This window comes from Barbus barbus (assembly GCF_936440315.1).
Source record: "Barbus barbus genome assembly, chromosome: 4".
In the NCBI taxonomy this organism is placed as follows: domain Eukaryota; kingdom Metazoa; phylum Chordata; class Actinopteri; order Cypriniformes; family Cyprinidae; genus Barbus; species Barbus barbus.
This window is the reverse complement of record NC_136732.1, coordinates 26,384,812-26,412,041: the sequence shown is the minus strand read 5'-3', so window position 1 is coordinate 26,412,041 and position 27,230 is coordinate 26,384,812. Positions and strand designations below refer to the sequence as shown.

The following is a 27,230-nucleotide window of genomic DNA, read 5'->3' as shown; positions in this document are numbered from 1 at the left end:
ACTGAGAGCCTGTTTTTTTTTTTTTTTATTATTGCAGTAACACGATTTTGCATCTGGCCGTACATCTCCAATAGTCATAACAGATCAAAGAGCTCTGGACATTGAACACTGGTCACAAAAACCATATGAATGAATGGGCAGGCAAAAAAATTAATACATAAAACAACATTGTCATGAATATTCATTTCAAAAACAATATCTACCCACACTACGCTTACAGATACATACAGCCACACAAATTAGTTCACTCGAAATCTGATCTGTAGCACACACACTCTCTCTCACACACACACACACACACAATTATCAATCAACTGTAGAAGTGATCAAGGTTGTTCTCAAAGTGCTGGCTTCTCCAACACTAGTTTACATAGATGTACTATATATTTCCAGCTCTGGCACTGTAAACTAAATCTACATAAAACTGAAACAAATGAAACAAATCGAATTGTCATATTTTGAACCTATGTACAATATCAAATAACACTGTGATCTATATGTTGTTTTCTTGTGTTACCACAATCACAAAGGAAGGGTTCAGCATATGCACACTATATATGAACAGCACAGCTCATCTTCACTACAGGATATACACCCACCAACAGCTTTCTTATATCCTACTTAGAGAATCACATGTTGCATGATATAGATCCACTATGTTCTGCATCCAGCAGCATATACACATATTTTTTAATCTGATTTTTTACATCTTCATGGCTTCGAGTAGATCAAAACAGATATTCATGTAAACAAATAGCGTACAGAAATATTACACAAAGCACAAGACAATATTTGATGTTGGTTTGATGTGAGGGACGGCTGTGTGATCTCCGTCAGGTTATCGGTATTGTGAGGGTGTTGTTTGGGTGGAGTTTGCTTGTAGTTGCCAGGGGAACATGCATTTGGGAGGAACAGAGTGGGCGTCCCTCTCTTCTGTTACTCGAAGAAACCACGATCTCTGCGGAGAGAAGGACGGTGCATGAGGAGGCACAGAGAGTTTACTCTGTGGGACTGTGTACTGTATGTCGGTTGGTTTTGGGTTTCATCTCACCCCCTTGGGCACAGTCAAAATTTACAGACAAGCTCTGGCACACAGACTCTGTGACTTTGATGGCTTCCATCTGAAAGTCAATCATTACCAATATTGACTGTTTTTCTAAGAGATAAAGTTCAAAAAGAACCCTACTTTTTTTCTTAATGCACATCTCTACTGTTATTGTGCATGTTTGGTGCACATTGTTCTAAATAAAAACATTTGTTATATTCTTAACATCCCTAATCCCTTACGTTTTTCAGTCCTTTTAAGTTTAAAAAGTAAAACTTTTAAAGTAAAAAAAATGCTTTTTTCCAAATGCATGTTAATAATCTTATTGGAAATTAAAATGTCACAGCTTGATCCAGTTGCAAGTTTAATGCATTTTTTTTTTTTTGATACATTTTTATTTACAGCAAGATTCTTGTCATACTCATTCATTTTTGCCCATTTTACTCTGCATATAGAGGTTTAGTTGATAAAAACATTTGACACAAAAGTGCAAAATTAAAAACAATTTTCACTATTCAAATAATATTCAATTTTATAAAATGTAAATGTACTAACACCTAGTAAAAGCATCATGTGAAAACTATCCTTGTTGTGAAAACCGCAACTCCTGAAATAACAATATGTGCACACTATTGTGATACAATGTGGATGTGATCTTTTTTTTTTCCCTTCTTCCCATTCCTTTTTTCTTGAATATTTTGTGTCACCTGAAAATATGTCAGATTCTAGAATGAGTTGAAAACAGCATGTTGTCTTTCACTAGACTGAATCACTAATAAATATAATTGGTGATGATTCACAGTGGAAAAGTCTGACCTCTGCAGGCCCTGAGCAGAAAGATCTAAACAATTTTATATGTAATCTCACTGAATATTTAAATGTGTGGTATAACATATCTAATGAGCACAGCATTAAATTATAATTTATGCGGTGATACTCAAAGGTTTGGGGTAAATACGTTTTTTTTTTATGTTCAAGTCTCACCAAAGCTCCAAAGAAAAAAAAAAACAGTAATATTCTAAAATATTAGTACAATTTAAAATGACTCCATTTCATTTAAATGTATTTTAAAATGAAATATATGAAATATATCCTGTGATGTGAAAGGAGGAAACATTTATTCTCATTGTTGTGCTGCTTAAAATTTTTGTTGTAAACTGATATTTTTTTTTCATGATTCCTCAGTGAATAAAAAGTTAAAAAGAACAGCATTTATTTTAAATAACGTTTCGAAGCAGCTATTAAAGCACATGAAGAGGTCGGGTTCTGCCTGGCTTGGAATTGCTATAGGACACTAGATTTAAGGTTCTGTATCTTTAATAAGGGAAACACTAAGGTTCAAGACATTTCAAAGCAACTACTCTGATGGCTCTAAATACAGCACACAAAGTTACCATGACACCCTTACCATCAGTTTTCACCAGCAGAGTTAAATTCGGATGTGATTGTTCTCATCCAGCCTGTCAGTTAACAAAATCAAATATAAAACAAGCTTAATGCCCGTTTAACTCCCCATCAGGTTTGTGATCCAGTGAGTCTGTGGCAATAACTCTTTTATTAGACATTGTTGTGCCAAATATGCAACATATGATGAACATAGTGGTGTACTCACGCTCCCTCGGCTTTGAGTAGAGAGAGGAACTTGCTGACTCTGTATGCTTGATCCATCTAGTGAGGAGAGTAAACACAACAGGCTATAAATAAACTTTCGTTTTCACGTATATGGTTCTCTGCATGTGACTCTGTCACGAGATGAAGTGAGCTCATGAAATTGCTAGACAGCACTTTAGATGTAGTGTCAGATTCTTCTGTGCATGAAACCGCAATAAAAAGCACAGAAAATAAATGAAATTATTTAGACCACATTTCAAGAAGCATGTTAGAAAACTGCATGAGCTCATTAAAGTTCTAGTCCACATGAATTACTGAGAATTTCTAGGTGAATACTTCTGGCAGAAATAAATCCAAAGATTTAATGGATTTGAGAGAATCTTAATGGTTCACAATAGTATTTACAGACTAAGGCTTACCTGCAGAGACATCTCAATAAGCATGAGAAGCTTTTTAATGCCAATCCAGACTCTTTTTCCTTTCACATGCTGAGCAATGGTGGTCCTCTCAGCATCTGTGAAGCTGCCCAGGAGCTTGAAATTAACAGAAAAAAAGGTAAGTATGGTAACATTTTGTGCATGTAAATGAAGTGACAGAAAGGGTGGCATCGCCCTCTACTGGCTAATGCTGAGACAACATTAAATAAACTAGAATTCTGAAATAACATCCTGTCTCCTGATTTTATGTCTAGATAGATAGAAAGTACAGCACTTCTGTTGTTTGTTCTTCAAAAATAAACTCTGACTTTCATTTGATCTCACCTCTAGAGCTTCAACCAGATGGTCCCCACTGGAGATATTCTGCACATGGATGGTGGTGCTGAACGCATCCAGCATCTCCATCTCCTGCAGCACGTCTTTACGGCTGGTGGTGCCAATGATCAGCAGTTTACGGCCCTTATATTCAAGAGAAGAACACCAGATGTTTTATACCCATAATCTAACAAGATAAATGCATTAAAACACCATTGAATATGTTCATATATGAGCCATATGTAAAAGCATCAGAATTTACATGAGGTGGAGTCTTCTTCAGCAAAACCAGCAGGGCCTGAAGAACTAGGTTGGAGAATCGAGGACCAATCGGCACATAATCTGTTTCACCACACATAATTATTAGAATACCGTTAATAGTGTAATATAGCAAAAAACAATTAAACTAGGGGTCTTCACCACTTCAAGTACAAAGTCATATACAGTTGGGCAAGAAAGTATTTAGTCAGCCACCAATTGTGCAAGTTCTCCCACTTAAAAAGATGAGAGAGGCCTGTAATTTTCATCATAGGTACACTTCAACTATGAAAGACAGAATGGGGGGGAAAAAATCCAGGAAATCACATTGTCAGATTTTTAAAGAATTTATTTGCAAATTATGGTGGAAAATAAGTATTTGGTCAATAACAAAAGTTCCTCTCAATACTTTGTTATATACCCTTTGTTGGCAATGACAGAGGTCAAATGTTTTCTGTAAGTCTTCACAAGGTTTTCACACACCGTTGCTGGTATTTTGGCCCATTCCTCCATGCAGATCTCCTCTAGAGCAGTGATGTTTTGGGGCTGTCGCTGGGCAACACGGACTTTCAATTTTTTCTATGGGGTTGAGATCTGGAGACTGGCTAGGCCACTCCAGGACCTTGAAATGCTTCTTACGAAGCCACTCCTTCGTTGCCCGGGCGGTGTGTTTGGGATTATTGTCATGCTGAAACACCCAGCCATGTTTCATCTTCAATGCCCTTGCTGATGGAAGGAGGTTTTCACTCAAAATCTCACGATACATGGCCCCATTCAGGATTTGAGTCCCTGGCGGTGTAGTGTGTTACTGATGGTAGCCTTTGTTACTTTGGTCCCAGCTCTCTGCAGGTCATTCACTAGGTCCCCCCGTGTGGTTCTGTGATTTTTGCTCACCGTTCTTGTGATCATTTTGACCCCACGGGGTGAGATCTTGCGTGGAGCCCCAGATCGAGGGAGGTTATCAGTGGTCTTGTATGTCTTCCATTTTCTAATAATTGCTCCCACAGTCGATTTCTTCACACCAAGCTGCTTGCCTATTGCAGATTCAGTCTTCCCATCCTGATGCAGGTCTACAATTTTGTTTCTGGTGCCCTTCGACAGCTCTTTGGTCTTGACCATAGTGGAGTTTGGAGTGTGACTGTTTGAGGTTGTGGACAGGTGTATTTTATACTGATAACGAGTTCAAACAGGTGCCATTAATACAGGTAACGAGTGGAGGACAGAGGAGCCTCTTAAAGAAGAAGTTACAGGTCTGTGAGAGCCAGAAATCTTGCTTGTTTGTAGGTGACCAAATACTTATTTTACAGAGGAATTTACCAATTAATTCATTAAAAATCCTACAATGTGATTTCCTGGATTCTTTCCCCCCATTCTGTCTCTCATAGTTGAAGTGTACCTATGATGAAAATGACAGGCCTCTCTCATCTTTTTAAGTGGGAGAACTTGCACAATTGGTGGCTGACTAAATACTTTTTTGCCCAACTGTACTTGTGCATTAGTTTTATCTACATTTTAATGTGGGAGGACCAATGAAACATTTGCTTGTCGACTTTAGTTAAAGATACCCCTAGTGAAAAATAAATATAATACATTTTTTAAATTTGAAATACATACACTTACATATTTATGTGCTTAATAAAAATACCCTGCAATTGTACTTTCAGTATACTAAACTGGTATACTTAAAGTCTGCTTCATTGAAACAACTAATTTTGTACTTAATGCATTTTAATTGTGCTGAAGTCCAACTAAAGGTATACTGAAGTACATATGATTGTACTAAAGTGGAATTACTGCAGGTGCACTTGAAATATCTTGCCTTTACAGACTGATATTCAAAAATCATACAATCCTCATCAATAGTGACACTAAAACACATTTTAAGCTGAATATTAAGAAATGTGCATTGCGCACAAGTAGAACTCCAAATAAAGTTTAATTATGTCACCAAGTCACGTACGATATGTCAGTAAATATGTTAATATTTTAATAGAGGAGTTAATATTAAATATAATATAGAAGCACACAGTTGCCTAGAATATCATTATATGCTTAAACATTAAGATTTGTTCTCATGGAAATTACTTAAGTCAAACCTGTTCATTAGAAGGGGGTGTCCTAATACTTTTGTCTGTATAGTGTATAAAACTTTTTTACAAGGGACATTCAAACTCTATTTTTGTTTAACGCATATATATTCTTTTTTTTTTAACAAAAACTGATTAAAAATCAAACAATTATTGGCAGTTTTCCATGTTGAAGACCCCTACTTTAAAAAAGAAATTCAACAATTTAAATAATAAAACAGTCTAACCTAAGAGACGCTCAATGTCATCAACCACAACACAGCTGAGCTGAGACTTGTAAGCATCGTCAAAGACCTGAGAAGAAATATGGAACATTTTTAGGGATAGTATGCAATACAATAACTTTGACTTTGAGAACATTTCAATTAAAATTATATTCAAATTTATGAGCATACAGTATGTTACCACTAACCTTCTTGATTGCCTGGCATTTGGAGATCTCTGAGTGGCCAATCATCTTGTCTGGAGAGCAGATCTTAATGAAGGGGAACTGCGAGTCCTCTGAGATTTTGGCAGCCAGGGCTGTCTTTCCACTGTGAGGAGGTCCTGAGGCAAAAAACATAGTGTGTCAGGACTGAAAAATAGTCTTCATCAGATTGGAACACAGAGATTGTCCTACCTAACAGGGTAGGATACTCTCACTAACATTTTGGAAAGGTTATGTAAATGTTAAAACAAAACTTTCTTATGGAATTTTTACATTAAATATATGTGTCTAATCCTCTGATGATGTTATTTTTACTTGATGATTTTTGAACATTCTCATAATATTAAAAGAAAATATTTTGCAATGTTAGCATAAAATGTGAGAACAATAGTCATAGAACATCCTCATGATTTTATTTTATTCTTAATGAACATTCCAATAATGTTGAGTGAACAACATTCTTAGAACATTCTCTGAATGTCATTATGATGCCGAATGTTTTCATAACGTTATCATAAAACGTGAGAACAACATTTATGGAACATCCTTGTGATGTTATATGTACTTGATGAACTTTTTAAAAAAAATGTTGAGAGAACAACATTCTCAGAAGGTCATTGTGATGTTAATATTTGCTGAATGTTTTCGTAATATTAGCATCAAATTCTGTGAGAAGGACATTCATGGAGCGTCCTTACTGTGTTATGGTGAACAGCCAGCATACTTTGATGTTAAAAATGAAGGCTCACCCTCAAGAAGCACAGACACGAGTGGAGTGCGGTCGCTGTTCTTAGCCTGCTGCACCAGCAGCTCTCCGTCCTCCAGCACTCGGGTCACTGGATCACCCCACTTAATGATGCCGTTCATGATGTAACTGGAATAGTCTTCCTGGTTGGTGCCAAAAGCCTAACAAAAGTACAAGATAGCATGGTTTCATCTGATGAATTCAGCTACTACAAACTCTGATATCCTTCCGCTGATGAAAGCTATTAATCATTCAACAAGGTAGAAACTTACAGGTTTAATGTCGTTATTCAAGGACGCCATGAAATCTGTTCGAGTGACCAGCAGCTTCTCTGCTCGCTCCATGTCCACCTCTACAGTAGATGTGGCCTGGAATACAATTCGATTCAGTTTAGACCTTTTAAATGGGGTATTATGAAAGTATATCCCTGATAAGGAATGCATAGATCATTATACTTTGTACCTTAATGTGGCGGTTCATGGCAGTAGACTGGGCGGCTCTGACCAGGCCCTCCAGTTCAGCTCCACTGTAGTTCTTGGTCTCAGCAGCCAGTTCTTTAACATCCACATCACCAGACAGGAGGTTAAACTCACGCATCTTAGCTGTGTGAATGTTCAGGATCTGAACACGGCCCTTTTCATCCGGCAGACCTGGGTGATAAGACGTAGACAAATAGGTAAGAATGAACAGTGATGGAGAGAGTGTTGAATTTTTCTTGTCGTTGTTGCTAAACAAAGGGCAAGTCTTTGAGGTCCTACCAATTTCCATCTTTACTTCAAATCGGCCAGGTCTCATCAAAGCTTCATCTATCAGGTCAGGCCTGTTGGTCATGCCTTTCAGACAAAGACAAATGCACAGGTTAGAAAAAACAAAAACAAAATAAAACAAAGAGTATTTTCAGTGAATTTTAATATGAATAACATAATAAAAACTCGACAGTAATTTAATAATAATAGTAATAATAATGATCATTATTATTATTATTATTATTATTATTTGTTGTTGTTGTTGTAAAATATGTATTATTAAAAAAATATAATATTTTTTTTAATGAAAATTGTAAAATTATGATGATGATGATGATGATGATTATTATAAAATATTTTGTTAACAATAGTAATAATAATAATAATTTATTGTATAATTATAATCATTGTTTTGATTATTATTGTTATTAAAAATTAAAGACATTTTTGTACAGTAATCATTTGGTTCTTTCAAGTCACATTAGATTACTTGTAATTTAAATAATAATAATTTATATTATAAAAATGTTTAGCTTTCAACAATAATAAAATAGGTTATTATATATTAATTCATATAATAAAATTATATAATATTTCTTGTTATTATTAAAAGTTTTTTGTACATTAATAATTTTTTTTTCAAAAGTCACATTAGTTTTGTGAAAAACTTGGTATGTAGTATTAAACTTTCTTTGCAATTATAGATTTAGAGTTCTTTTATGACTCCTAAATATTGCAAAGCAACAGAACATATATTAGCTGCTGTTATTCACCGATGACGAGGATGTTGTTGAGCTGCTCCACTCCATCGATCTTGGACAGGAGCTGGTTGACCACAGTGTCGTGCACACCTGTGCTGCTGGCACCTGTACCACGCTGCTTACAGATAGCATCCAGTTCATCAAAGATGAGGATATGCAGGCCGCTGTTAGCACCCAACTGCACAGAAAAACACAGAATCATAATAAAGACAGAGAAGATAGTATAGTATATTATAAAATAATAATGTATGGTATCATAAGGACAGCAGTTTGTCATCTTACCCTTTTCTGTTCCTCCTCAGCATCTGCAAACAGTTTCCTAATGTTGGCCTCAGATTCACCTACGTACTTGTTGAGGATCTCTGGTCCGTTGACTATCTTTGGCTCTCTGGCGTTCAGCATCTTACCGATCTGCCTGGCCATCAGTGTTTTACCACAGCCAGGAGGACCAAAGAGCAGGATGCCTTTCACATGCTTACAGCCTGCAGAGAGAACAACTCACTTTTACAACAGACACTCCCTCCCCCCAAAAAAACCCACATTATCCACAATCAATGCATCTGAGTAATGCGTTTATAATGACTACAAACATCAACATAAATGGACCGTTCTGGTGAATGGATGCTTTTTTACGAGATTACATAACAAAATGAAAAGTGAATATAACACAAACCCATCTGCTCCACAATGTCTGGCGGGAAAACTCGAGAGGCGAAAGCCCTGCGGAAGATATCAGAGAACTCCTTGTCTAGACCACCGATGCCCATTTTCTCGAAGTTCCAGTCAGGGTTAATGATTGCCTGACGGGCTTCTTTGGTCTTGGCCTTGCCTGGTGAGCATGAGGACGAAGAGGAAAAATCAGAGCAGAGTTACAAGGCTTTTTACATGGCAATGAAAAGAAACTTACTTTCAAGTGTGATAAAACTCACCAACTAAAGTAAGAGACGAGCTCTCTGATTTTTCAAAGATCACTTGACTGTTTCCAACCAACAGACCAATGTCAATCTGTGAAGTTAGATGTCAAAACAAAGGATGATTAACTGTGCATATGGTTTTTACATTTAAGTGCAAATTCAGTATTTTTGTCCTCTTTCAACACCTTTTGCTTTTTGCCAGATGCTGGTTCACCCTTCAGTATGCTGGGGTCCATCGCCTCAATGTCCTTGATAAATAGGCCGAAGAGCTTGTCACAGAAACTGAAGACCAGCTATGACAGGAAAAGCACAAGACAAAAAATTAGCATGTATAATTAAACATCAGATACCATTTATTCAGTTTTTGTGATGTGATTCTGACCTGCTGCCCCACAGTGAAACCCTGATTGTTGAAATGCTGAATAAACTCAGCAGCCATTTTGTCAGAGTCGTAGGGACTGGAGTCGGTGCTCTTCTTCTGCAGGAAGTCAATCTCAATGGTCATGGCACCAATGCACTGCTTGGATTTGTCAAAGTTGTAGTTGGCCACTGAAATGACCGGGGGGTCAGTTTTTTGAGTATTTGATGTAAAAAATTGTGTATTTTTTGGCAAATGTTCACCCAAGAACAATGTACACACCTTCTATTTCTTGTCCGATGGACAGGCCTGCCCATTTCCTCTTTAAGAAAAAGTAAGAAGAGAATGAATAAAACAACAAAAAGTCCATAAAAATACAAGATGATTATCTGTACTTAAAGGGACAGTTCCCCCAAAAATGAAAATTATGTCATCATTTATTCACACCAGTTCTTTCTTCTGTGGAATATAAAATATTTTGAATGACGTTTTTGGCCATAAATGGAAGTCAGTGGTAGTCAAAACTGTTTGGTGATCAATGTTCTTCAGGATATCTTCTTTAGAGTTCCACAGAAGAAAGAATATCACACAGGTTTCAAACCACATTTCTGGGTGAACTAGCCCTTTAAATATGTCTGGTTAGCTGTTGTTTTGTATAAAATGTTAAGTGTATGTCTTCTGTTGTGTTTGTGTCAAAAGAAGAAGATCTTGGCTGGAGTCCTGCACCTGTGGCAAACTGAAAGCGATGGTTCCAGGAAGCACAGAGTGGTGAGACTTCACTGTGAATACAAACTTGTGGCTGGGTGTTGTCCTCACAGTCACATGCCTGGAGAGAGAGGCAGAAAAGATTCAACTTCTACAATGACACAGGGCTCAAAAAATACAGTGTTTAACAGAAACTATAACTTTTTATCTGGAAGCATCACTTTAATTCGTTTTTTTAGTCGAATACTGCCTACGTTTACAACTGCACCAATCCTACATAATCTGAGATTAGCACATGGGATTATATGTGTGAACCACTGACAATGGTTCCTTTTATAGTAACCTTACTTCACACAGTTCATTCAGTTAAAGCACAAGTTAACCATAATCATGGATAATATATATTTATAAATGTGATCACTAAATACTTAGGGTCTAAATGTTTGACCACTATCTTTATTTTTTGTTTCCACCAAAATATATATTTATTATTTATTACACATCAGTTTACATAACACATTAACATGCCATATATCAATATGGCAACACAAACCCACACAAATCGGCCCTCATGCTGTGATATTCTTGGACATGAGGTATCAGCAGGAGGCACTGCGGCAGACTCTGTCAGCCTGAGTTAATGTCTGGACTGATTCAGCATCCCAAGGACACACACACTTAGGGAAAATCATCAGCTGTGCTGCTGGAGCACTAATTATATATTTGAAACCAGTGTTAGATACACCCATATGATACAACTGCAAAAAGATATTATGTTCTACATGTTACATATGATTAATAAGTATCCACAACTTAAAAGAAAAGACAGGAACGTTTTTATTAAGGGGCAGTATTTGCCCCATTGAAGTGATTTTTTTAGGGGTAAATTTTACCCTTATAAGGTAACTTCAAGCATTTTTTTTCCTACCAAACCCACAAGAATATAACTTTCTACTAAATCCATGAGAATATAATGTCATGACATATGAAATGGTACAAAACATTAAAAATAGAGGATTTTGGCCACACATTTTATATACATGAGACACTGTGGTAACTTTTATTTCTTAGCACTTTTGGCAGTGTACAGGGGTCATCAAGGTCGTCAGACCCAAACACAGCAAACTGGGATGTACTGTGTGTTCTGACACTTCATGGGCAGTAAGTTTTTGAATAGTTTGAGCTACAATAGTTCTCTTGTGCTATTGGACTAGACAGGCTAGCCTTTGCTCCCCACGAGCAACACTGAGCCTTGGGCGCCCATGACCCTGAAGCTGGTTCATCTGTTGTCCTTCCTTGCAATATTTTGGTAGGTACTGACTACTGCCAACTGGGAACAACCCACAGGACATTCCGTTTTTAAGATGCTCTGACCCAGTCGTCTAGCCATCACTATTTGGCCCTTGTCAAAGTCACTCAGACCTTTTTCACTTGCCCATTTTTTCCTGTGTCAAATGTATGAAATTCAAGAACTGACTGTTCACTTGCATCCCACCATTTGAGTCGCTTCTGTGTGCAAATGTGATGAATCTAATGAGCCTGTGTGGTGTGGGTGATTACTCACTGTCCAGACTGTAGGTCTTTCTCACTCACTACTGCACAGTTCGTCAGTGACAGCTCATCTGTCGGGCATCGAGCCGCTTGCATCGTCTGCAGAAAGACAGATAATAATGAAGAGAGAGAGAGTAAGATGGCGAGAGGCAGAAGAAAGGTTTGCCTTATATGAGAACGAGACATCTGACCATTGATGTTGAAGCTTAAAGGTGATGTGTGTAATTTATGTTTTGTTAAATAAGCCATTCAGCAGTTAATTTCACTTAATTTTGTGCCTCTGTGTTATAGTAGTGCTAGTTTTCAAATATCCTCAAATTTATTTGAGCAGCTTGAAAGAAAAACATTGGCTCAACCAGTGGTGTGTTGGGGACAGGGCTATCTGTTTGACTGGCCAATGGTGGTTAGGGGTAGTATTCAAGGAAACCTGTTTGAGAACTATCACCAACTATCAGTTTCACTTGGTGGCTCTAGTGGAACAGAAATTACACACTTCAGCTTTAATATTTGCATCTTGCTATATTAGCTCACTGGGTGTCATTTCTTATATGAAAAGATCTTTCTCCTCATGAAAAATTTAAACCACACCATATGAAGGAGTTCCCATGATTCTCTGCAGAATTTAAAAAATAGAAAATCCCATGGTGCAAAATAGCAAGATGGAAAGTGTTTCTACTGGGCAAGCTGAAAACTTGTCCAACATTTGAAGCACTGAGATATTGTTGTTTTAAAGACCTCATCTAATCATCCCTTCCAGGATCACATGCATCATGTTTTATTGCAATAGTACGGTGACGCATTGCTGCCACAGACATAATATTGTTTCCACTCAATTATGTCGTAATAACGACATCTTTTCTCGTTAAAACAACATCTTTTCTCGTTATAACGAGATGTTATGTCGTAAAAACGATATAATTTTCTCGTTAAAACGACATCTTTTCTCGTTAAAACGTCATAGTTTTTTTCTCGTAATAACGACATTATTTCATAAAAAAGATATGTTTTCCGTTATAATAGATATATGGTACATTGTGTGAGCAGCTGAGCGATTGTCGCCACAGTCTGACATGAACGAGGATCTGCACGCTGCTGAATTGAAATACACTGTTTTAAATGTATTTTAATGTAATGGTTTTAATTGTAGCGGCATGTTTATTAGGATTAATCTCCAATCTGTCTACAAAATAGTGCTATCCAATAACTGCATTCAGACCCATGACTTGTTAGGCTATATGATCAGATCAAAACAGTTATTTTTGAATAATCGACTCATATATATATATGAGTATATTTCTTTATTTGAATGACTGAAGTTTGATTTAACAACAAATCGAAATATGAAATAAAGAAATAAATATCTTTAAGAAATAAAGATTTAATATTATAATAATAATTAGGCTACTACTATTATTATTATTATTATTATTATTATTATTGTGTTTGGCAAACGAAAATTAAGCTAGAATTTTCGTATTTTTTTGTTCGTGGGCTAAAAAATGATCTTATGCTTTAATAGTTACGCTGCATTACCTGCCCGGGAGGGGCCGTATTCGGGTCACTTGTGGTTAGGCCACGAGTTTAATGTGTTAACAAACCTACGTGACCATAGCAACCCGGGATTATCAGAGATGGATATTTATTTTTTATTAATATTAAACAGTTAATGGATTTCGTTATTACAACATAATTGAGGGGAAAAAATATTATGTCTGCGGCAGCAATGCGTCACCGTACTATAGAGATCCTACAAACCCCAAACCAATAATACCAGGGGTTTGATATAAACAGTGTTAGATAACAATAAATGAGGCGATAAACAAAAAGGCAAGGGAACAGTAGCAAAAATATAATCATAAATCTGTCTACAAGAGAGCACCAGTGCGTTTAGCATGGGTAAATGAGAAACATAAAAGACTAAAAAATATTTAAGCAAAAACTGACATTGAAGGTTCATGCGTGTTCTAGTTTTATTTGTTCTTCTTTGGTTGCAACCAGCCAAAGAACCATAAATAAAACAGAATACAAAAGAAAAAGAAAAAAAGAGAGCTAATTGAAAAGCAGGGCTGCACGCTGTTCCCATCTGTATAGGAAAAGAAAGATAATGAATGACTCAGCAAGAAAACAAAGCTTCAGTGAAAACAATTAGAGATTAAGAGAACAAAAACTAGACAGATCAGATTTCTAAAAACCTTTTTTCAGGTTGTTAAAGCTATAGTTCACATGAATTAAAATCAATAATTTCATTGCATTTATTAATCAAAGTTACTGGTAATTTATATACATTTTTAGTTTAAAATGCAGAATATGTTAACATTAGTTAACACTGTTAACTAGTTAAAATGATAAACAATGTTTGGCAAAAACAAAATCTTAATAACAGGGTAATCAGCTAATGATTCAATTACCAATAACAATTTTAATTTCAAGAAGCCAAGTTTTCACTAAATTAACAAAATGCAAGTCAGAAAGTAAACAGACAGACAGAGGAAATTACTTCTGAATGTTTCACAATCCTTGGAACATTTTCAGAGAAATTTCAGGGATTTAGCATCCTAAAGATTTAGTATTGATTATCCTGAAGATTCTGGCTATAAAGATTAAACATAACATTGATTTAGCAATGAATGAAAACATGACAATGCTTTTTCTGTACATAATGAGGAACACTTGTCTACAGAACAGCACAAGATGAAAAAATAGAAATAAACGCTGAACTAAAAGAAATGACACCTAAACTGAGAAAGTTAACAACACTCTCAGACAAAAGCGCAAATCTTTGTACCTTATTTACCCCTACAAGTTTTAAAGTAGTACCTTAACAGTATAAGGCACTTATATATACTTTTTAGAGGTTTTGTTTTAGAGGAGTGTCAAGCTGTTGTATTTTTTCTGTCAGTGGTATTAAAGTCACAAAGAAAGTTGTGATCGTCATTTCTTCTCTGTTGTGACATATCTGAGCGAAATGGCTTCTCAAATTAGTAAAAACAACAGGACTTGATTTGGTCTACCAGAAATTCATTTGATCATTGGATCTTTGCCGATTAGCAAATTGCAAACAATTATTGACAGATTGCTGGAGGGGAAGTTGATGTAATTAATTAAACAATTAATGAATTAAAAACAAAGAGATGATGTTCACAGATAAAAGTAAACACTGCACTATTCCACTTAAAAAACGAAAAACAACAACAAAAAAAAATTTCAATTTAGATCTGTGGTTACTTTAAAGGCAAGATCTTGGATGTATTCCAGTGTGAGGCCACGAAGCAGAACTAGACGACAGTAAATGGCTCTTTGGGGGTTTGTATCTGATTCAAAGCCTGGGTATGGATGTTAACTCAACAGGCTGATATAATCCGGTTAACGAAGAGTGGTCCAGAAATGAGACCTACTTTAGTTGCCGGTCAGAAAAGCAATAATCCATGGCTCCCTGCCAGCACGCATGGTAAACTAGCCACAGGCCCTCGCATCATTCAGTAGTTACAGCTGGCCCTTTAGTACTCAACCTCAAATCAACCTTTATTTGTCCTGAGAGTGAGAACACAGGCAGATGATCTTGAGTTGGATGGTTTGTGTCTATAGCATTGTGACTCAGTTTGGGCATTGTACTGCTGTAGTGCTCCCTCGAGTTGTTGCAACCGAGAAGGGTCATAGCAACAGGGGTTACAGCCTGTCAGCTCTCAGGACACTAAGGGCGATGCAGAAAGCTAGTGCAAGTGAAGCATACAGCTCAATCTGGCAAGCGAGACAAGCAGAGGCAGAGGGAATTCGGAAAGCATACATACCTTGAAAAATATAACAACCTTGGGGGCCAATGAATGCACGCAAGCAAGAGGGAGGGCAGAAGACAAACAGTTGAGACAGCCAGCACCACATTGAGCCGAAGACAGCGTGTGGTTAAGAAACAACAGAGTGTGCAGCATGAGCCAGCATGCAGAGCAGAATCAGGATCAACTGCAAGTGTGTTTGAAGGAGTAGCAAGAGCAAAACGCAGGCAAATCAAACCCTGATGTGGTAGGGGAATGTGTATGTACTTTCGCCAGTCATTTGAAATATGAAAAGTTGCATTAATAAGGTTTAATGCATATGCTGAAAAATATATCACATGTGAACACACTTCATTACGTCAGTGGAGAGATTAAAGCAAAAACAAAAAAAAAATCTTTAGTGAAAACAGAAATCTAATAAAAAAGATTAAAGATTTTATCGGCCAAAATCAATGTCGGCCACTAATTTGAATTTTAAAATCTTTGCTTGCATACAAAAAAACAAAACAAACAAACAAAAAAATAAATTACATAAATATAAAAATATAGTAATATGCATGTATAGCATGTATAGTTCAAACATTTGGGGTCAGTAAGATTTTATTTAAAAAAAAATTACATCAGCAAGGATGCATTCATTTAGTCAAAAGTGACAGTAAAGACAATTACAATGTTACAAAAGATTTCTATTTCAAATGTTCTTCTTTTTAACTTTATATTCATCAGAGAATTCTGAAAAAAAACATATAATGGTTTCCATAAAAATATGAAGCAGCGCAACGTTTTCAACACTGACAATAACAAGAAATGTTTCTTGAGCAGCAAATCAGCATATTAGCATACATCATATTTGTTAATGATTTCTGAATGTTCATGTGACACTGAAGACTGGAGTAATGATGCTGAAAATTCAGCTTTGCATCCCAGGAATAAATTACATTTTAAAGTATATAAAATAGAAAACTTATTTTAAATGGTTATATTTCACATTATTACAGTTTTTACTGTAGCCTGCAGCCTATACATGAACAAAAATAAAGCTTTGAAAGAAAGACAAACGCAGTATAATTCAGCACTGAATAAACAAAATAAAATGCTGCATTTCATCAGTCAGTATACTGAGTAAAAATCTATTTCAAGCAGCACTACTCTCCATGTTTAATGAGGCTGGGCCTCTGGAGAGATATTCAATGAGGAATAAGGAGAAGCCTGATCAATATTGTTGAGAAGAAACTCCTGACTACACAGAGGACATCCTGTCACAGGACTGAATACAACTGCTCTTGTAACCAGCTAATGACTTTATCTACCCTGAGGGTATGATTAAGCATAATTAGTTTCCGTGGCCATTTCATAAGCGGCACATGTCTCAGAGTTAAGATCGACAGACAAACAAAAGTTCAACCAATGCAGAGATTTCAGACACTTTAAAAGGCTAGACTATTGGATTACACCGGGATGCAGAGGTGGCTTGTATTACTTTCGGTTAATGGATTGTACCCCTGATACACTTAAAGGGTTACTCCACTCCAAAATGAAAATTTTGTCATTAATCACTTACCCCCATGTCATTCCAAACCTGTAAAATCTTTGTTTTTTGGGGTGGAGTAACCCTGGAGGATGATCTTTATATCATATAGCAAGCAAAACATGAAGATCAAAGTCTGCGTGAACCGGAAGTTGCTGCCCAAGCCATGGCCTGAGTCGTCAAACTGACGCCATCAGAAAAGGAATGCCATTCCAGAGCGGAAGCAAATGATCAGATTTTGATTAAAGATTACCAAAACAAACTATCAAAGTGACAGTCAAAGCGCCATTACGTCACGAAAGTGCGGACTCAAGGAAAGACCGCAAGGGTTTAGGGTGCAATTTGAGAGACAGGGCCTTTGTGTGCCATATGCATCAGACGTTTCGCCAACGGTCCGTGGGTGTGACGTCTGAGGCTGAGACTACCTTAAGACTAACAATGTGTGATAACAAAATAAATATAGTAAATTTTGATTTCATGAGGACTAATATAGGACAAATAGCACAGAGAAAACCTCTCCTCATAACCCTCCATATCATGGAAATGATGCAGCTCATCGAGCTTCCTAATTGGTCGACTGTAAAAGGCTAAAGTCCAAAAGGCTACACCAAAGACGATAACTATAACAATAACTATAAAGTTTAATTCTAATTGAGAATAGGGCAGTCCACACCACAGCTGTAACGATAACAAAGAACATTTTTTTGTCCAGCTGATACATAATAAAAGCACTGATAGTCCAGGTGATATGTAAAAATAACGTTCACTTTTTCATAAAAGCATGAAACTTGGTACACTTGTATAGTTTGTGGCCCTAAACATGTGAGAAGGAAATCTCAGTGAGTGTAAGCATTTACAATAGTCCATATTATGGCTATTAATTGTTTCTTTCTTTGATAATTAACTAATATTGTATTCAATAATACATGAAAAGATTGTTTTCAAGAACACTATCATTTATATTCAGAGATATAAAAAAAATAATCTCAGGTAAGTGTATTTTTCCTTACCTCTCAGGCAGAGTCATGTAGGCGGTAATGTGTTTCCAATACATTCTTGTTCTCTCTCAACAATGCTCTAACATCACACGCAGACGGCAATGCAATCAGGTGAACAGTTAATGGTTAATTCAGTGACTTTATGAGAAGGATTACAAAGAAATCTCGACGATGCAGAATGAAATTTCAAACATATTTCATGTAAACTTAATTTACAATCACTCTCTGGGGCCAGAGTTGTCTATTATGTTGTCCACAAGGGGGAAGCCAGAGTCCTGCATGCGTGCGGGTACACGCAGGTGAATCGCTAATATTTGATGTAATGGGTGGAATAATATTTATGTGTAGGGTGTGGTGCAGGTGCCTGCTGGACGGTGACAAGCACGGGCGGGTTGTGGGTCCGGTAACCAAGACTATTTGACTCGGTCCTGTACAAGCTGAGCAATGTAGCCAGTCGCGCTGCCAGTGATTGACAACTGTAGTAATTATATTAAAGGGAGAGCTATTTGCTTGCTTTCTGTATTTAATCTATTCACAAATTGAATAAAAGTTTTAATAAATGAGTTTTGTTTACCTCATTTAGGAGATTTAATGCAGGTGCAGTTCGGGTCCCAGTTTTTATGTCTAATGGGTCAGGTATGGGATTAAATTAATGTTGCTGACAGATGTTAATTACTGTGATTGTGGGAAGATCATTTCACCAGCCAGGAAAGGTGAACGAAAATGCCTCTCTGTGATGTTACCACGAGGCATCGCCTACTTGCAGATCTCAGGCTTCTGGAGGGGATGTAGATTCATAAGAGTGAGGAGGAAGTATGAGGGTGTTCTGGACGCAAACATCAATATCTTGAACTTGATGCGAGCCACAACCGGTAAACAGTGCAGGGAGACAAAGAGAGGTGTGAAGTGGGCACTTTTGGGCTCATGGAAGACCAGTCGTGCCGCTGCATTCTGAATCATTTGTCGAGGTTTGATTGTCCATGATGGAAGTTCAGCCAGAAGAGCAATGCAATAGTCCAGCCTAGAAATGACAAGGGCCCGGACAAGAAGTTGTGCAGCATGCTCCGTTTGGAAGGACCTGATCCTCCTGATGTTGTGCAATGCAAACTTGCAAGATCGAGCTGTCTTTACAATATGGTCCTTGAAGGTCAGCTGGTCACCAAAGAATCATTTTTGATGAACCTAGCAGGATGATGAAATGGAGTGGCAGGGAAAACGAGAAGCTCAGTCTTTGCCAGGTTGAGCTGCAGGTGATGTTCCTTCATCTATGCCGAGATGTTTTTGCAGGCAGCCTGAGATCCATGCAGCTACTATTGTATTGTCTGGTTGAAATGATTGATAGAGCTGTGTGTCATCAATGGTAGAATTTGGAAGGAGAAACCATGTGCTTGTATAATGGGTCCCAGTGATGTAGTGTATATGGTGAAGAACTGATCCCTGAGGAAACCCTGTGGCCAGTTGATGTTCTTTGGATACCTCTCCTCCCCAGGAAACCCTGAGAGACCTGTCTGTGAGATAGGATTCAAACCAGGGGAGTGCAGATCCAGTGATGGTAGACAGGATAATCTGATGATTCACAGTATCAAAAGTGGCAGATAGATCCAGCAGAATAAGAACTGATGATTTGGAATCAGCTTTCACTATCTGCAGGGCTACAGTGACCGACAGAGGTTTGCGATTGTAGCTCTGTGTAGCTTCGCCTTTCTGTTGAATCTCTATCTTACTTTCACTCTCTGTTGTTTAAAGTGATTATAACTTAATTCCCACCATATTTCTGGTATTATCTATCAAACTAATTTGATCGTTCGCTTTTTAAAACCGTGAGTGCAGCACGCGTTCAGCACGTTAGCATTTGTTAGCCAGTTAGCTTGTCACTCGCGGTTCCATTCGCGTTTCTATTCACATCTATTATTGATTTCTTTTTTCTCGCTCCATTTTTCACAAGTTCATCAAACAACAGCGGTAAGCGAATCATTCTTCAATCACAGTGAGTAATGGCTTCTTCTCCTGCTATTGTTGTTTGCACTGTTTGCCACATGTACAGTTTATCTCTCTCTGTCGGCGACGAGGGATTCACGTGTGATAAATGCAGGGAAATAGTTAGGCTGACAGGGAAGATTTCAGAATTAGAGACACGCATCCAAACTTTAGTTGAGGACAGTAAGAATGTGAGGGCTGTAGATACTGCTTTGGATGCGAATAGCTCAGGAAGCCCTGTACATTGTTCGGTTCCGGTACAGCCCGTGCAGCAGGGCAACTGGGTGACTGTGAGGCGGCCTAATCAAGGGTCAAAACACCACTCTTCCTTTCCGATCAAAACATCAAACAGGTTCTCCCAACTCAGTGATGCACCCACTGAGAAACCTGATGAAAGTGCTCTAGTTATTGGCGATTCTATTGTACGGAACGTGAAAATAGAGACACCAGCCACCATAGTCCAATGTTTACCGGGAACCAGAGCGCCTGACATCTTGGCAAATTTAAACGTCCTGGCTAATGCTAAACGTAAATTCAGTAAGATTGTTTTTCACGTCGGCGCTAATGATGTTTGACTTCGCCAGTCGGAGATCACTAAATATTATGTTAAAGAGGTGTGTGAACTTGCAAGTACGATGTCAGACATGCTCTGGTCCGCTCCCTGCTTACCGTGGCGATGAGATTCATAGCAGACTGTCGTCACTCAATGGCTGGAAGTCTAAGTGGTGCCCGCAGAATAACAATTGGAAGAATTTTTGGGGCAGACCTGACCTGTTGAAAAGAGATGGTCTTCATCCCTCTTGGGGTGGTGCCGCTCTTCTCTCTAGAAATATGGCACATAGTCTTAGAGTTCGTACTTGACTAACTGGGGCTCAGGTCAGGAAGCAGACAGACTGGCTAAACCGACCGTTAACTAGCCGCCTCATGTCACAGAAGTCAGTTAATTCTCAGCACATAGAGACTCTTTTACCTAGATATCACACTATAGAGACAGTGTCTGTTAGAAAATACAGAAAACATCCAAATCAAAGTAAGAGTAACAATTTAATTGATGTTCAACAAATAAAAAACAGATATAATACAGATAAACAAATGATAAAGCTTGGCTTATTGAATATTAGATCCCTTTCTACAAAAGCACTTTTTGTAAATGATATGATCACTGACCATAAACTAGATGTGCTTTGTTTGACAGAAATCTGGCTAAAACCAGATGACTACATTACTTTAAACGAGTCTACCCCCCAAGATTACAGTTACAAACATGAACCGCGTCCAAAAGGTAAAGGGGGAGGTGTTGCCACAATTTATAGCAATATTTTCAGTATTTCTCAGTGGTTGGGTTTCAAGTATAATTTGTTCGAAGTAATGGTGCTTCATGTAACGTTATCCAAAGAAACAAGTGTTAATGATAAATCCCCTGCGATGTTTGTACTGGCTACTGTATACACCATACAGACTTTATTAAAGAATTTGCTGATTTTCTATCTGAGGTAGTGCTGGCTGCAGATAAAGTCCTAATTGCTGGTTATTTTAATATCCATGTTGATAATGAAAGAGATTCGTTGGGATCAGCATTTATAGACATTCTAAACTCCATTGGTGTTAAACAACACGTTTCAGGACCTACTCATTGTCGAAATCATACTCTAGATTTAATACTGTCATATGGAATTGATGTCAGTGGCGTTGAAATATTGGAGCAGAGCAATGATATCTCAGCTCATTATCTAGTTTCGTGTATATTCCATATAGTTAAAGCTGTAAAGCCAACTCCTTGTTACAAATATGGTAGAACCATCACTTCTACCACAAAAGACTACTTTATAAATAATCTTCCTGATTTATCTCAATTCCTCAGCATATCCAATAGCTCAGAACAACTTGATGATGTAACAGAAACTATTGACTCTCACTTTTCTAGCACTTTAGATACGGTTTGCTCCTTTACGCTTAAGGAAGATTAAGGAAAACAGTCCAACACCGTGGTATAATGAGCACACTCGGGCCCTAAAGAGAGCAGCCCGGAAAATGGAGCACAGCTGGAGAAAAACTAAATTAGAGGTATTTCTTATTGCTTGGCGGGAAAGTACCCTATCCTACAGGAAAGCATTAAAAACTGCTATATCTGCTTACTTTATGTCTCTTTTAGAAGAAAACAAACACAACCCCAAGTATTTATTTAATACAGTGGTTAAATTAACAAAAAATATAACATCAGCAGGTGCAGACATTACCCAGCAGCACAGTAGTAATGACTTCATGAACTACTTTACTTCCAAGATCGAAACTATTAGAGATAAAATTGTAACCATGCAGCCACAGAATCGCATCAGATAGATCCCCTGAGGAACAATTCCACTCATTCTCTTCTATTGGAAATTAAGAATTGTATAAACTTGTTAAATCATCTAAACCAACAACCTGTATTTTAGACCCTGTTCCATCTAAGCTCCTAAAAGAGGTGCTTCCAGAAGTAATAGATCCTCTTCTGAATATTATTAACTCATCATTGTCATTAGAATATGTCCCAAAAACCTTCAAACTGGCTGTTATTAAGCCTCTCATTAAAAAAACGCAACTTTTAAAAAGGAGAATAAAAAATGACAGTTTAATGAGCCTGAGGTAAATTTTATATCACTGCTATACCATGACTTGCAATTCCTGAAAAACTTTTCAAGATTTTCTAATTTATCATTTGCTTTTAATTACCCCAGAGGGAGATTTACATTTACATTTTACATTTACCTGACGCTTTTATCCAAAGCGACTTACAATTGCTATATATGTCAGAGGTCGCACGCCTCTGGAGCAACTAGGGGTTAAGTGTCTTGCTCAGGGACACATTGGTGTCTCACAGTGGATTCGAACCCGGGTCTCTCACACCAAAGGCATGTGTCTTATCCACTGCGCCATCACCACCCCAGTGGTCAGAGATCTTAGTTGAAATCATTTCCTGGGCAGAGAGAAAACTTTTAATCGCTAACGATCAGGTTTTTTTTTTTTTTGGCTCATGTGGGTTGCATTTAGCTGCTTGATATAAAATAATTGCATGATGATGATTGCTGCTTGTGAGTTAATTGAAGTAAGAAGTCATTAATGTCTGCAAAGACTGGCTTTAATGGGTAAAATGTAGACTTAAGAAAGAAATCAGTGTCAAAAAATATATAGATGATAAGAAACCTCATATGATGTTAATTTTGTTTGTTAGTTTGTTTTATTTGACAAAATTTGAAACATAATACAAAAAAGTCCAAAAAGACTAGTTCATACACATTTCAAAATTGTCGAGGATAAAATACACAAAAAAGCCTTCGTCTTATTTCCATTGTGGTCTTCGGTATCTTAAAAAATGGATGAACAAATCATAAATGGAGTGCAATCCACACCAAGTTCAGAAACTCACCACACAAACTTCAAAACATCAATGATAAAACAACCATATTTTATCTTCCCTTTTAAAAATACTATAAACTTGTATCTCTTGGATACACCCAGGTAATTTATTCCAAGCAACAGAGCTAGTATATGATTTTTTTTTCTTTTTTTTTCAATTTCACTCTTAAACCAACAAGGATATATATATCATTATTACTCGCCCTTGTAGAATGACAGTGAACCTCTCTTCCAAAAACATAATATTCTGACAGATACTTTGGAACCATTTTCTATAATATCTTAAACACCATCACTAGTTTTAAGAAAAAAGTTACCCTGTTTTCGACTTTTAAAAAACAAATTTTCCTATAATGTTCATCTCGAAAAATGCATTGGTGGATGTACTTTCAAAATAACCCTACACAACTTATTTTGAGCAGTCTGCAATTTATTTTTGAATTTCTTTGAAATACCGCTATACCAAAAAACTGCAGCATAATCAAAGTGTGACTGCACTAATGCACCAGCCAACATTTTTAGAGTTTCAGTATCTAAGAAAGCCGCCTGTCTTGCTAAAAAATGTATTCGATTACACATTTTTGAGTGAGCTAAAGCAGCCATCTTTTCTCCTGTCAAATTACTGTCCAAAACACAACCCAAATATTTTACTTCTAGTTTAGGTGTAATAATTTGATCTCCAACCTTTACCTCAAATCTAAAGCATTTTTCCAATTTAGCAGCCGAGCCAAATATAACTTCAGTTTTCCCCAAATGTAAAGACATTCCTTCCTTCCTTCCTCTCAATTAGCTGTGTGGCATTCACAACAATAAAAAACAGCTTTCATGCATGGGCTTTGATTAGAGCTACAACTGATGGGGAGGATTTCTCAACAATATAAATTATTCATTTAGTTTTAATATACCTTAGAGCTTGGCAGATATTCTAGTGCCCATGCCACACACAGAAGCCTATACATGAATTCAAACAGTTTTATAGTAGTCATTTTTGATTAAATAAAGAGATGTATATTAGTGCTACAGAAGCATTTATTGAAAGCAGGGGAAATGGGAATTAAAGGGGAAATACTCTTAAGAGACAACCAGTACTCATGGGAGACACTCACAAAAGAAAATCTCATATTCCTTTGGTTCATCGCAACAGATATTGAGCAGAACTCACTGTCTCTCACATATATCTATAGAGAGCATTATGACAGACACAACCAGACTGTGTATCATACATACACTCTCTGAGAAGGCAGTGAAAGTATTAAGTAATTTAACACTGAGATGAACTCTGTGGGTGAAGGATGCCCACACAGAGTTTGTCTGGCTTGGTCTAGTTTGATCAGCGCAGATTACAAGAAAATATCATAATAACCAAAAGAATGAATAATTTGTTCTGCTGATATTCTGCCTGAATAACAGATTTTTCAATGTTCACTCTCTGTATTTTCATCTTGATTTATTCTTCTTGAGTAGAATCGCACCAGGGAACATGATGGGCCTAATAAAACAATTGACACTGTGTGACTCATAAATGCTCATCTTTTCGTACAGTTGTTCGTGGGTGTGTGACAAGCATTCACAAATTTCTGAACAGCTTTCACCTGCTCTTTCACTGGCATGTTTTCTCCTACCTTAAGCATACCATAGCCATTAGATACAGTGACAGCTATAGTAAACTGTGACTGTATAATCTGAAATCTTTTATGCAATCTACATATGTCACTATATATATATATATATATATATATATATATATACACACACACACATACACATACATAAATGCCTACACACACACACACACACACACATACACACAACAATAATAGTATATAGGCAGATTGCATTAAATATATATAATTTAATTGATCAAAAAATTACGTTTATTTTTTTGCACTTTGATTGTGCATAATTGTCCCATTACATCCCAAATACCTATTTTGGTTTATTAATGTCCCAATAATATTTGGTTTGATTACTACCATAATTGAAATCCCTCACTATATTGCAGTGTATTTAGAGAGTATGGCATGACTTTTTTTTGCATGAAAAAAAAAAAAAAAAAAATCTCTCTCTCTCTTACAATCCCGAAATTATCATTAAAAATAATTTCTAAGAATAAAAAATAAACTTTAATATTATATTACTACATAATTAACATTACTATTATTTATAAATGTTATTTATATCACTAAATAACATTTATTAATAATATTATATTACTGATATTGAATGAATGAGTGTCTATTTTGTATATTATGTTTTTCCTATTTTGCCCATTGTCTATTTTGTATATTTGTATATTGTTCTTTTTATTATCTGTGTCTTGTCCTGTTGCTGTCTTTCTGTTGCACTGTGGAGCTTGTCACCTAAACAAATTCCTTGCATGTTTAAACATACCTGAATGAATAAGCAAGTAAATAAATAAATAGACATACAAACACATAAATAGAAAATTAAAGAAGGACCTAAATGAAACATGAACTCTCAGTTTATCCACAGATAAAACTAAAGACAATAATGATGCCATTTTGAAAGCATTTTTTCACATTGACAGGCAAAGCTCCCGTTGAGCTGTACCGCGCACCATCCTGCAGCACGGAGAGGGAGAGTAGCTTTGCGCACAACATATTCCTATTGGTGGAGCAGTGTGTTTCTGTGGACATTTTGAAGCGAAAGCATGATTCTGTAGGGGAAATCGCAGGCTTGCTCAAGGTTATACCTCGCGAGCTCTCGAAGCAGAAACAGTGTGGTGTGATGATGAGCTTATGTGAGCATTACGCGAGCCGTATCAAGGTTTAATCCGCTGGCCGAGCACAGTCCTGCTATTTCACTCTTCACGACAGCGTTCTGCTGCACAAAATACGGTGCATGGCTACTGTACACATACATATTGACACAGATCTTAAAAAATTAATGAAACAACCGCCTGCTGGTTCATATTGTACAGAATCGATGGGCTAAAGCAATTGGACAACCACCTCGGTTCTATTTTAGGCTTGTGCCTGTTTACCGATGGCTCACTAGAAACAATCACCACTATTTCACCATTCACACAAATGCTGGAAAATAAATTCAGGTGCCACCATCGAGATTCAAGTAACCTATTCACGGGGGCTTATTATTATTAGGCTACAGTTCAAAGCTTCCCGCGTATCCTTGTGCAGTATCCATATATTAGCAAGCTATGAATAATAATGTAAACCAAACACCAGCAATATCGCTGCAGATCTGCATTGGTGCTCACAGGTGATCTTATCGCCACCTGCTACTGTCTGTTGGCTGGTTCTATTGTGGAAAGATGCCAGTGTTTGGCTGGCATCAACCTGGAAAGGTTTTTTGGAAAACGAGTCACTAAAGCTCTTCTCCGGAGCGATTGTTGTGAAATATTATGTTACATTTAAACTCAGAGCTAATTCTTAATGTCGTATAAGCTTAATCGTTGAATAATTCAAATGGAAGCATATCTTACCCGGGTCGCCATGTTTGCGTTAGATGATGCTGCTCCACACAGCAGTACTAGAACAGCACCACAGCAGCGGACAGCGACACAGGCGAGTGCTGCGCATGCGCATGGACGCTTCGCACTACTGTGAATCGAATCTTTCGA

The 27,230-nt window shown here is 37.0% G+C and overlaps 1 protein-coding gene across 3 annotated transcripts; it reads right to left on the bottom strand.

The window, feature by feature from the left end:
• LOC306860816 (vesicle-fusing ATPase) lies at positions 1–27,163 on the bottom strand (the record flags this gene model as incomplete). Of its 3 annotated transcripts, XM_079402757.1 has the most annotated exons (22): positions 27,093–27,163; positions 11,974–12,059; positions 10,431–10,530; positions 9,987–10,026; positions 9,729–9,895; positions 9,532–9,639; positions 9,362–9,437; positions 9,106–9,261; positions 8,715–8,914; positions 8,445–8,610; positions 7,684–7,758; positions 7,388–7,575; positions 7,198–7,293; positions 6,930–7,086; positions 6,166–6,299; positions 5,981–6,047; positions 3,671–3,750; positions 3,418–3,552; positions 3,076–3,189; positions 2,658–2,713; positions 2,454–2,505; positions 1–958 (listed from the first exon to the last, which is right to left on the bottom strand). In XM_079402757.1, the coding sequence occupies exons 1-21, from the start codon at positions 27,102–27,104 to the stop codon at positions 2,475–2,477; spliced, it is 2,244 nt and encodes a 747-aa protein (XP_079258883.1). In that variant the 5' UTR covers positions 27,105–27,163. The 3 variants fall into 3 exon arrangements, with proteins under 3 accessions (XP_079258883.1, XP_079258884.1, XP_079258885.1); XM_079402758.1 differs by lacking the exon at positions 2,454–2,505 and having other exon boundaries at positions 27,093–27,140; XM_079402759.1 differs by lacking the exons at positions 1–958; positions 2,454–2,505 and having other exon boundaries at positions 2,654–2,713; positions 27,093–27,140.
• Between the last annotated feature and the right edge of the window lie 67 nt (positions 27,164–27,230).